The sequence below is a fragment of the Ceratotherium simum genome, chromosome 14 (genome assembly GCF_057802395.1).
Source record: "Ceratotherium simum simum isolate JZ-2026a chromosome 14, ASM5780239v1, whole genome shotgun sequence".
NCBI lineage: Eukaryota > Metazoa > Chordata > Mammalia > Perissodactyla > Rhinocerotidae > Ceratotherium > Ceratotherium simum.
In genome coordinates, this window is record NC_141913.1 from 23990513 (window position 1) to 24004017 (window position 13505).

General features: G+C 32.4%; 1 protein-coding gene across 1 annotated transcript in view; it reads right to left on the minus strand.

Moving 5' to 3' along the window:
- The window catches only part of LOC101403641 (coiled-coil domain-containing protein 178), a 120940-nt gene that overhangs the window by 18027 nt on the left and 89408 nt on the right, over positions 1–13505 (minus strand). Inside the window, exon 10 of the mRNA XM_087439114.1 lies at positions 981–1076. Within this exon, the coding sequence (XP_087295240.1) occupies positions 981–1076 (96 nt within the window). The remainder of the gene's footprint in view (positions 1–980; positions 1077–13505) is intronic.

The following is a 13505-nucleotide window of genomic DNA, read 5'->3' on the forward strand; positions in this document are numbered from 1 at the left end:
GATAGATTAAAAAGATATTTGCTATGTGGAATATTTCTTGTTAACATGTTGAGTGTGAGGGTGGAAATAGAAAGAGGAATCAGGAAAACTCGTAGGTTTCTGAACTAAGAAAACTAGTTTTGTAGCAGCAGAGAAGAAATGAGGGTTGACTGAAGGAGATCAGGAGCTTGATTAGACATTTTTGTCTTTTTTTTTTTCTATTAGCCCCATGCTAACATCTGTTGCCAATCTTCCTTGTTTTTTGTTTGGGGAAGATTAACCCTGAGCCAATATCTGTGCCGATCTTCCCCTACTTTACATGTGGATCGCTGCCACAGCGTGGCTGACGAGTGGTGTAGGTCCAGACCTGGGATCCAAACCCAGGCCGCCGAAGAGGAATGCACCAAACTTAACCACTATGCCACGGGGCCAGCCCCTGACATATATTAATTCTAAAGTATCTTTGAGTATAAGAGGATATGTCAAATGGTGATATGAGTGAGTGTAAAATTCCTTATAAGATCATTTTTTCACTATTTTGATTTTTCTAAAGGGATTCAGAGTAATTAAAGAACAACATTTGGAATAGAAATAAAATTTAAGCTAATGATAAACACAAACACCACCATACCACCTCAGGAACACTAAAGAGGTTTATTATATTTGACATATTAGATGCTATATAAGAATAAAAATCATATTTGCAGAATTACCTGTCATTGATATAACCTGCTATGGTTTCAATATCAATCCCAATTTTTTTATTTTCTTCCATCAATTGACTACATGCTATTGAAATATCTGAAAAATCTTTTGCGACATCAGAAAGCTCTATATCCCATGTTTTTTTCTTTAAGAAAAGAACAAAAGAATCATTTATACATGTTTATGTATTTTGAAAAGAAAAAATGTATAACAATGAAATTACTTTTAGTTGTAGGAGTTAATATTTAAGCTCAGGGAATAGAGCTCTAGTGGGAAGTAAGGAAAGGTCAACTTACCGCGGCATAAAAATTATTAAGTGCTTCCAGATATTCACTTTCATTAACTTTTTTCTTCCAGACTAGTTGATCATAAACCCTTTTCAAATCATCTAGCTAAGAAAAAATATACACAAAACATAAATGAATTGTGGAGCTTTCCATTCTTTTGTAAAGGAAGAAACAGATTATATTTCAAATTGTGCAGCTACCATAACTTATTAAATATGAATTAAAATAATATAAAAAAACTAATCACAGACTGTTTTCATTTATGAAAATTGATGCAAGATTCTGAATAAAATATAAGAAATCAAGTCTTAGTGCTCAAATGAATAACTAATCATAATAAAATAGAATGTATTTTAGTTACGTTGTAAGAATTGATAAAAACTAGAAAATTTAAATCATAATTCATCACATTAACAAATTAAGGAGAAAATAACACAAATGTGGCCAACACTCCACAAAATAGTCATTTGATAAATTCACTATCTAATTTCCATAATTTTTAAACTAATACAAGGAAAAACTACCCCAATATACCACAAAGAAACAATAGAAAATATCAAAATAAATCATAAAATGCCAAATGCATGCCCATTGAACTCAAGAATGGGACTATATTATCTTTTATCACCACTATTATTAATCATATTTTGTGAAAGTTTAGCTAAATGCAATTGGATAACGAAACCAAATGTTACTATTATAATACTGAATATGAATAGATAATATGTCTACAGACAACTTTACATGATTTGATTAAATATCTAAGAAAACAGAAAATTCTATTTAAAACTACAAGAAATGATTTTGGTAAAATGGCTGGATATAAGCATAAGAAAATTAATAGCTCTTTAAGCATAATAATATGTTAAAAAAATATAGTGACAATACTTAAAAACTTTCGTCAAAAAATAAAAAATATTGGGCCAGCCCAGTGGCGTAGTGGTTAAGCTCATGCGGTCCGCTTCTGGTGGCCCGGGGTTCGCAGGTTCGGATCCCAGGCACAGACCTACACATCACTCATCAAGGCATACTGTGGCAGGCGTCCCACATAAAGTAGAGGAAGATGGGTACGGATGTTAGCCTAGGGCCAATCTTCCTCAGCAAAAACGAGGGGGATTGGCAACAGGTTAGCTGAGGGCTAATATTCTTCACAAAAAAATTAAAAATTAAAAAAAAGAAACGTTTGGGACTAAGTTCAATACAAAGGGAGAACCTATATAAAGCAAACACAAATTCTTATTAAAAAGCTTAAATCAAGATCCACATAAAAAGAATGATATGTCATGCAACGGTTTAACAGTATATACTGTCAGTTATCCCAAAATTAATACAAAACATAATAAAAAGGAGTATTCTCTTTCGAACTGCATGAAATGGAAGAGAAGGTATGTGAGACTAGCCAAGAGGTATATGAAAAATAAGAATAATGTTGGAAACTTGCTATCAGATATTAAAATATCCTATAATACCACTATATTAAAGCAGTATTTATTTTTGGAGTTGTAATAAAGATCAGAGGGAAAAACTAGAGCCCAGAAATAGATCTGAATTAATATTTCTTAAAGTGGTGTTTGAATTCAGCGAGAAATCATCTACTTTAATTAATGGAACTGGAATAATGCAGAATCTCTGTTAAAAAAACAAGTGGTCTCTCTACTTCGCATCTAACTCACATAACACAAATAAATTTCAGATGAATAAAAATCTAAATGCAAACACAAAACAGTACAAATTATTAGAGTAACCAATATGAGTTTATTTGTACAATCTTGGGCTAAAGGAGAATGTCACCTTGCCAAGTACACCAAGAAGATCTCTTGATATGTTTGACAACATGTTTTACAAAAGTTGAGTGGCAAAAAACACCATCAACGAGACTGAAGGAAAAATAAAAATCCAACATTCCAAGACATAGTCCTCATGAAGGGCATCATTGAAAATGGCAAAGTAAGAACACCTGAAAACTCTCTTCCATAAAAGTAATGAGAAAACTGGCCAGAAAATGTCAAATTTAGCTTTCTCAGAACTCTGAAAATTAACTGAAGGCTTGCAGCAATCTGGGGAGCACTTATTAAGAAAAACAGCCTAATCTTAGTAAGAAGTATGAGCTTTGTAGTATTTTAACCTGTCCTAATCCCCTCTCACCAGGTGCATGGTAGCCTTGAATAATAATGTTCCACATTTGTGGAGAAAACCAGCAGTCAGGCAGCAACCAGAGGGAGTAGAACAGGGCTGAAATCCTTTCAAAGCCTTATTCTCAGAGAACTGTCATGATTTGACCCGTCTGGTGGTCTTGAGGAAGACTCCACTTGCTAGGGTGTCTGTATTTGACTTGATTCAGAGCTCACTCAGTACAAAAAGTCTCCCTAGAAAAGTTTTTCCCCAGGCATGATTGTCAAAAAAAATTACAGGCAATTGATTAACTTTGTGGCCACCTAGGACAGTGGATAACAACCGGCACAATATAGAGACTAACCAACAAACTTTAAAAGAAAAGCTTTTGAGAAGAATGAGGTGTTCACAGTGGCTTTGGAAAACTCCAACATATTCCTGGTAATCTAGAAGGCTTCAAATGCACAGAGATGTGTGAAAGCCCAGGGCTGTTCACAGGCTCTGAAAATACCTGAGAAGCCCTTTAAGTCCTCACCTTCGGCAATCTGGAGGCTCTAGGAAAGCAGGAAGTGAGAACTAAGGCAGAGCTGATAACTGCCAAGATGAGTGTAGAGGATGTGCCTAAATAGTACACAAAGCCCCTTGGCATAGACAGGGAGATTTATTGTTTCCAGACTTTTAAGGATCATTTTACAATCACTTAACAGATCATTAAGATGACTGAGAAGAGACTTCAGTGGTTACACACAAAAAAGAAAACAGACTTTAAACAATTCATTCAGAAAGGTCACTACACAAACAAGTAACAACTCCAGCAAACAGCAACAGGAACAAACCCTGCGGAGGAGTATGTTATAAAAATGAAATACAAGTAGTACTAAATATGTTCAACTTACCAAAAGAAATACTAAATGTATTTTTCTTAGAAGAATTATGACCACTAATTAAAGGAATATGTGGATTGATGTTATAACTTTAAGATGAGAAATTCAATGAATTATAAGGTAATTTAATAAATTTCCCAGATAATTGGACATTAGACTTCATTTCTAACCCAAATGAAAATAGGTTTCTTATAAATTTTTGTTTCAAGAAGGCTTTGAAATATTTTCCAGAATTGTTCTTCAGAAACTGTCAAATTACTTTGCCAAGTGATGTGTAAGCTTTCTTACCCACTCATTATTACTATTGCTTGGGAAATAATCATGAAAAAACTATTAATCAAGCTTTTTAGGTAGTCAGCATATTTTGCATGTAATCCTCAGGTAAAGATGTAACTAAGTCATTGAGACAATGAGACACATCCAGCTTGACATGATTACAGGGTATATTCTATGGCTTCAGTTTTGCTGGATTTATTTTTTCCTTAACGTGCAACATTTATTTTAGATTTGTATTAGGACATTTAAGGTTTTTGAATGAGAAAATATCTCTGTAAAATATCCTAATTATTAATGTAGTTCTCAATCACAAACATCATCTAGAAGTCTGAATTTTTCACCCAGGAAGACTTGAAGTTCCTTTTGCAAAACGAATTAATAGGGAGTGAGGAGTTTTCAGAAAAACCTTGATCATCCATTTACAAATCTGAGAGCACATATGAGTATTTCATGGTTTGAACTAATTCGATGAATAATTTTAACAACTTCATGAAGTACTTCTCTTAAAATCCCTGAATCTCTGTTTGCAATGGCTTCTCTATGAATACAACAGTGGGTGCATTTGCCTTCCTTGGCAATTGTTTGAATATATGTACAAACTATTTTCTTTCAGCTAGCTATAGCATTAGCATCATCTGTGCTTAACCAAAAACAGATTCCAGAATCTGCTGCTGTTTCTCAAGAAGTCATCAATAAGTTTAAATTTTTTTTAATTTGTACACATTAGCAAAGAATTCACAGTATGAATGAATTCATCAGTTTGCAGTGAATTATAACAATTTTTTATACCAGAAATAATAATTACTTCTTTACATATTTGGTCATCTCTATAAGTAAAAGATGAATTATATTTGACATAGTCATTTAATGAATCATTTTGTTTTTTATATCCCTGAATCTCCCTGTCACCATTTCTTTGTTGGCAGGCTTGATAAATATCCTGTTAACTGCTTCAGCAGATTCGGGTTCTGAAATTAATTGTAATGTTAAAAACATAATTCTGAAGTCTTAGCATTTTCATTCTATGTTACTCTTCACTTAGACTTGAGTATCCTTCTATTTATTTTAAAATTTTGATAGGCTTTGTAAGATATTTTTTGTGCTTCAACATATTTACTGGTGGATTATTTAATAATTGTGACCATTGTGACCAATCCTAGAAACCATAAGAAAATAGATTTGTTTTCTTCACCAGTTCAAAAAATCCAAAATTCAAATAAATTTGAATTATTCCCACACTAATGTTTTTCTTTGTAGCTTGTGCTTTGGCAACATTAGTAAAGGGTTTTTAGGCAATACTTGAATTTGGTCTTCATACCTATCTAAAGACATGTAACTGATTCCATCACATTCTTCACTAGTATCTTTACCTCTACACATAAAAATCCTTATTTTTAACCACTTATCTATGATTGGGCCTATAAAAGTGCAAAAATCAGAAACAGGCCCAAAACCACTTTCTAATTTACTTTCCAGATCAGATGTGGTAGCTCTAACACCTAAAATTATACGTATTTTATATACTAAACAATTGTCAGTCTTTAAAAGTGAATTTTCCAATGTGTTTTCCAATAGAAAGAATAAAAGATAAACTTTAAAATTCAGTGCCTGAGGGTCAAAATTAATGATCTGTGCCAGCATGTCACTGATAGGTGTTTGGTGGAAGGCTCTAAATGCGGCTCTGAAACATTCATGAGCACATCTTAAGTACTACATGTGTAATTCTTGCAATCTGCCATTTTTACATAACTACTATTACTCTAGCCCTACCCTAAGATATAAAATCCATGGAATCACTGGTATTATGTGCTAATTGCTTACCTAATATAAGTAATAATAAATACATAACTTTGAAAATGTGAATTATTGGAATATATAAAATCATGTAGTATGTCATGAATAGTAATCTTTGCAAGTAAAATAAAAGAAGAAATTTGAATGGCTAATAAAAAGAAGACTGGAGTTACTTCACTACCAGGCAGGAAAATGAAAATTAACGCAACATGTCTTCACCCAACAATTAGGTTGGTATAATTTAAAAATAGCTACAGTGCTGGGGAAAAAGAGAGAAATTAGACATTTGTATTGCTCCTAATATACACACACATCTGCACAAATATACATATAAAACTTTTTGGGAAGTATTCAATAATATCTATCTTGGAAAATACACTTAGTCCTAACCCCAAAATCCAACTTTTGAGAATCTATCACATACAAAGAACCAGTACATAAAAACAACATGTATAAAGTTATTCATTTTAACATTGTCGGTAGTAGTTAATATCTGTGTTCAATCTGAATTTATTCAAAAGGTAAATAATTGAATAAGTTGTAGTTGAGATGAATAAAGTGTAATGACTTAGTAAACCTTCACTGCAACTTCCTTCTAATGCGCTTTTCTGTGCATCAGAGCCCAAGAAAGAAAAAGAACAGAAAGGCGGCAGGAAGGAAGGCAGGAAGGAAAGTGCAGTTTCTAGTATCATTTGCTGAAAGGGTTCAGGATGAAAATGAGTTTCAACCAATAGGAGATGTAGGTATGCTTATTATGAAAAGTGGAATTGAAGTAAAAGGTATCTTCCTGATTTTTGGTTGCTTTTGTTTAATTTAGTCTTGTTTGTTTTCTCTGTACTGGCAAGTAAGGTCGTGGAGATGTGAATATTGCGTAGTTGAGATTTAGTGTCCATCCACCAGCTGTGGGTGTTGAAGCACTGTTGGTATCAGGAGCAGTGGCTACAGCTTCCAGACTCCAGCTTCTTGACCCTTGGAGCAGGGATATGCTCAACACAGGTGTTCTTGAACTCAAGAGGTCCAGGGGAAGCCTCAGATGTGGTAGCTCCTATATTGGTCAATCTGGGAGACATTCCTCGAAATTCAGCCCAGAGGTCTCTCTGACAGCTTTGCAAACTCACTGAAATCTCTAAATACCTTTCTGCCTGAAACAGAGAGATTCCTGCTTTCTGCACTGTACCCTGGCTGATTTGATGGCAATTCACAGTGTGTAATATTTGTGCTATTAAAAAAGTGCATTAGATTTACATTTAATAACCTTGAAGAATATCCACAGTGTATTTTTAAGCAAAACAGCAAGTTTACTAAATGTGTATATAAGACAAACTCTTTTTTATAAAAATCAAATAATAAAACATATCATATATATATACATAATCTAGCATATATTTACAGAAGCTTAGAAAAACGTGCAAGATGACACATTCTGCTGGTAACATAGGCTACTTCATGGGGGATCAGAAATGGGGAGAAAATAGGCGATAAAATTAATAGCTAAATCTGTGTATCTTTTATTTTATATCATTGCTCTCAGCGAACATGTTACTTAATAACATTTAAAAGGAATTTATTTGAAGTTAAGAAAGGCAGTACTTAGTCTACACATTGTTACATTACAAATTGGTTCAATCATTAAAACAGAAATTACTCAGGATAGTTGTGAATAAAATGATATGAAAACATCAAGGTGGGAAAATATGGTCTGCACAACTCCATCACTAAAGAGAAAACCTACACAATATTTTAAATAATCAGTTATTTAGTAATATAAGAGATTCACAGTTAGCAATGCTTTAAATGTGGTATGTTCTTAATATATGTATATTGAATGGAAGATTAAATTTGAATACAAAATGTCAATAAATACTTTAAATTACTAAAATGATATAAAGAAAACATGTTTTTCTAAATTAATATGAAGCCCCTTATATATATATTCTCCTTTACTCAACACTTTAACAAATAAATCTCTCTTGTAGATTAATAACATATTAAATTAAAACATCTAGTTTTTCAGATAAGAAAACTGAATCTCAAAAAGTTGTGATGTAGAAGTCACAAATAGAATGTGGAGGAGAAATCTGAGTCCTACTCTCTATGATAGCCTCTAAAACAGCATTCTAAATAAACTGCTTTAAAAACCCTCAACCTCATTAGTCATCAGAAAAATGCAAATGTAAAACCATAGTGGAATAAATCCTCCAAAAGAACTATAATTAAAAATAAATAAAAGACTATATCAGATGATGTATTATCTGAGGCTGGAATTCTTATACATGATGCTCTGAGTAGAAAAATGTATAACCATTTTGGAAAACATTCTTTGACATTATCTACTAAAACTGAAAATATGCATTTTTTGGCCCAGCAATTCCCAACATAAATGAATACATAATTTCAATGCATATTTCAAGTGTCTTGGTTGGAAAAACTGGAAGGACTGAATTGTCATAAACTGGAAAAGGGAAGATTACAGGTTATAGAGAGGTTGAATATCTGAAGTTCAATTTTGGAAAAGTTAAGTCTGAGATACCCACTGGACATCTAAGTGGAGATTGAGTTGGCAGTTAGATATATAAAGCTTACTATAAAAGACTAAGCACTGGGATTCTCAAATGTTTGGAATTTGGGGAGATATAGAGACATAGCGATATATTCCTTCACTTCCTTTCCAGTGAGGGAAACTGAGAACAAGCATCCAGAAAAGAAAGAAGAAACAAGAATAGTGTGTGTTCTTAAAACCAAGAGAAAAATGGTTCTAGAGATAAGGAACAATCAACTTGGTTAACTGCTACATGTAAGTTAATTAAGATATGGACAGAGAAACAATGATTAGATTTAGCAATGTGGAAATCACTGTTGACCTAAATCAGAGATACTTTGATTGAAGGGTGAGGGCAAAAAAAGAAAATTGAAACATGTTTAAGAAAGGATGGGAGATATTATGACCAAATGAGATTTATTCCAATAATTCAAGGTTCAACATTAGGAAATCCATCAATATAATTCACTATACTTATAGATATGAGAAAATATTACATGAACATGTCCCTAGACGCAGAAAAGACTCTTGACAAAATTTGACACCTATTTCCAATTTTAAAAAATATTCAATAAATTGAAACTAATAAATACATTCTTAACATGATAAAATACATATTGAATGTTAAAGCTAGCCTCTTATTTAAGAAAAAAAACTAGCAGCGATCTCATTAAGAGCAGGACATACCAAGGATGCTAAAGATCTCTACGACCATTTAACATTGTCCTGGATGTATTAACCAATGTAATCAGATAAGAGATAAAAATTAAAAGGCATAAGAAATAATGAAGGAATAATAATATCTCTATTTGTAAGTGAAATAATAGCATCCCTGGAAAATCCAAGATAAACAATGATAAAACTGCCATAAATAATTTTAAAATCAGTAACTTAGTACAATATGAATTAGCATTACTGACTTCATACACCCAAACAATCAGTTACGAGAAATAATGAAAGAGAAAATCCCCAATTACAAGTGTTAATAACATAATTTAACTAGTTAGGAATAAACTTTTCAAAAATATGGAAACTTTATATGAGGAAATCTTTTAAAAATACTCTTAAAAGACACAAAAGGAGAAATGAACAAATTAGAATGGTATCATCTTATTGGCTTAAAATAATACATATTTGTTATCTCATGGTTCTGGATGTCAGAACGCTAGTGGGCTAGGTAAGTACTCCGCTTAGGGTCTCACAAGCTGAAATGAAGGTTTCAACTGGCCTGGGCTCTTACGCAGAGCCTCTAGGGTATAAACCACTGCTAATCTCATTAAAGTTGTAGGTAGAATTCATTTTCCTTTCACAGTTTTTAAGTGGCCCCCTCCATTTTTAAGTCAGCAATGGCTGGTTGAGTGCTTCTCATGCTTTGTGTCTCTCTCACTCTACCTTCTGCTATCTCTCTCTGACTTTCTCTGTCCTCAGCCAAGAGTAAGAATAATCTCCTGTTGTTCTCAGTTCCACCCTCTGGAAGATCATTTTACCCTCTGGACTCTGGGTTCCACCTTCTGGGCTCTTGGTTTAACCATCTGATTCAGCCTTCTTTTTTCATGAAAGGTACCAAATGTTTGCAGCTGGACAGTTTTATCAAGCTGCTTCCACCAGTAGAATCATGGGGATTCAACAGCCTTCTTTTACTTGATACTCTCTCTGTCTCTTGCAGTTCAGATGGTAGTGTTTTTGCTGATACAATATTCTCAAGAACATTGTGGGTCTCCCAGGTATGCCAGGGATTCATTCACATCTATATCTATATCTATATCTATATCTATATCTATATCTATATATCTACACACATACACACACACATATACAGGCATACCTAGGAGATATTGCGGGTTTGCTTCCAGACCACTGCAATGATGTGAATATCACAATAAAGAGAGTCACACAAATTTTTTGGTTTCCCAGTGAATATAACAGTTATGTTTACACTATACTGTAGTCTATTAAGTGTGCAATAACACTTTATCTTTTAAAGAATACCACTGGAAGTAACCAATATTTAAAGTACTTAACACACAGGAATGTCTCTAAGAGCAGATTGTGGAATACAAGAAATCCATTGGACAATATAGAAAGATAATATTTACAAAATCATAATGGATAGTTTCATCTAAAAGTTAATCATAAGACACCAAATGCATACAAGATAATAGTGATTTTAAGTCTGTGCTATTTATTGCAATGGGAGTAACTTTTCTTAGCTCTCCATTTCACTCACGTCAATTATAAAATTTCCAAAATCTATCTCTTTTACAATATATATATAATGTTTGCTTAAGAGAAAATCAAGGAATTTTTATTCTAAGGAATAAGTAAATTAAATCACAAATGACATTAAGGGAAAAAAACTCTGGATTTAAAACAATGTAAACACCAAGAGTCATTATGTAGTTTTGGTTATGTTTAAAGTGATATTCAAAAATTTTTTTAGATTCAAAGAAACAATGCTAACATTAACAATATTTAATGCTATAATATTAGGTAAAGAGTAAGAATAGCATAAATTCAGATATTAAATTGACAACTAGTTGCCATACAAGTTCCAGTAGACAATAACTCTAGAGGATTAATGAGATGAAAGGCAAGAAATTCAACTAATGGAAATATTGTCATTAAAAAAGTGAATTGAGGGGCCAGCCCGGTGGCGCAAGCGGTCAAGTGCGCGCATTCTGCTGTGGCAGCCCCGGGTTCCCAGGTTCGGATCCCGGGCATGCACCGACGCACCGCTTGGCAAGCCATGCTGTGGCAGCATCCCATATAAAGTAGAGGAAGATGGGCATGGATGTTAGCCCAGGGACAGTCTTCCTCAGCAAAAAAAAAAAAAAAAAAAGAGGAGGATTGGCAGATGTTAGCTCAGGGCCGATCTTCCTCACACACACAAAAAAAAAAGTGAATTGAAAAAGGCAAAATTAAGATTTAAGAATTGTGGAAAATGTGAAAATGCAGGCAAATCATTTAAGCCTTATCAAAAATATAAGGCATATGATTCTTACTTGAGCTTCTAAGACTATACCATAATTCAACTTTCATTATTTTTCCATCACAATATTATTTTGTTAAAATGAGCAGTTATGCTATGCTTAAAAGTTTTAGAAATATTTTTCATAGCTTTGTTTATAATACTCAAAAATTGAAAACTTCATAAATGTCCAATAACAAAGGTCTAAGAAACTCTCAATCATTAAAATTACATTGTAAAATATAAGATAATTTTGAAATAAGTTTTTATATAAGGAGAAACACGTTATTGATTTTTGTATGCATATGATAATATACTTTTTAAATATATTATAAGGCCTGTTTACATACAACAAAATATTAAGAGTGACTACATGTGGACAGTGAGATCATGGATCAAAAGTTTCTTCTATTTACACGAGTATATTTTAAACTTTGAGGAATGAACATTAAAGGATTTGTGCCATTCAAAAAAGGCCTTAAAATAATTTTAGAAAATGGTTTGTGTAATGAATCCCACCAGATTTTCTGAGGGTCATAAGGAGGAAAATAGGATCTATTAGCAGCAATTGTAGGGTTGTGTGTTGGTGAGAGCCTGACTGGAAATAATCTGAAGTGGGAATGCAAGGAGAGAAATCAGAGACAGTGAATATAGAAAATCCTTTCAAGGGATTTTGCTGCAAAGTGTAACAGGAAATGCAACTGTACTCTTAGGGAAGGTTTAAAAACAAAATAAAAAACATTAAATATTCAAAACAGAGAAGTGAAAAGTAAAAAGAAATAGAATAAGCCTAAAGAAACAAGAAAACTATAACTATAAAAGCATATATTAACATTTTAGAAGATGGAAAATTATAGAATTATTAAATCCAAGAACATCTCTATTTTTTTAATTCAATTTTTAAAAATCTGAAAATCTAATTTAAAAAGTGAAAAATACATATACAATTAGAAATAAGAGATAAGCAATAATATGAGAGCATTTTATATCTTTTATGATAATACATTTGAAAATCTTAATACATTTGGATTATTTCTAGGGCCATTAAAAATTATAAATTAACCTCAAGAGTCAGAAATATACAGCCTGATAAACCTAATCATGTGATAAAATAAAACTACCCATGAAAAATAAAACAATAATTCAAATAAAAAAAAGAAAAATACCAGAGTTATATTTTCACCGAAGTGTTTTATCAAACTTTCAAGAAAAAGTTATTTAAATCTATATTAATTCTCCAGGTAACAAGAAAGGAAGAAAAGCTTCACAATTCATTTTTATAAAGCTAGCACAATCCTGATAAGAAAATCTATCAAATACAGCACAAATTAAGAACACTGGAATACAAACTTATGAATATGGATATAAAATCAAATAAAATACTTGCAAATCAAACTTAGCAGTAAATTAAAAGAACAATAAACCATAACCAAACAGAGTTTATCCCAAGAATTTAAAAATGGTTTAATACTGAAATGACGGTATAATACATCATTTCAATAGGTCAAATGAGAAACTCTTTAAAATCATCTTCATACTTACTGACAAAGCACTTTGTATAAGTCAATATCTATTCCTAATAGACTATATAACCTGAGTTTATTTAAAAAATCTTTAACATTATAATGAGCATATATTTGAAATCAACGTTTAAATAACCTTAAGCACTTTTTAAAAATAAGAAATGAAATAAAGCCAATTTCATACATGTTACTTAATATTTTATACATATGCCACACACTTAAATACATGCATTAGAGATTGAAATCATATGATAAAAAAATTAGCAATATATACTTTTATATATCATATTACACATAAATATTGTACAAAAAGACAATATCAAAAAATTCTCGAGCCGGCCTGTGGCTTAGCAGTTAAGTGCACACGCTCCACTACTGGCGGCCCGGGTTCGGATCCCGGGCGCGCACCGACCCACCGCTTCTCCGGCCATGCTGAGG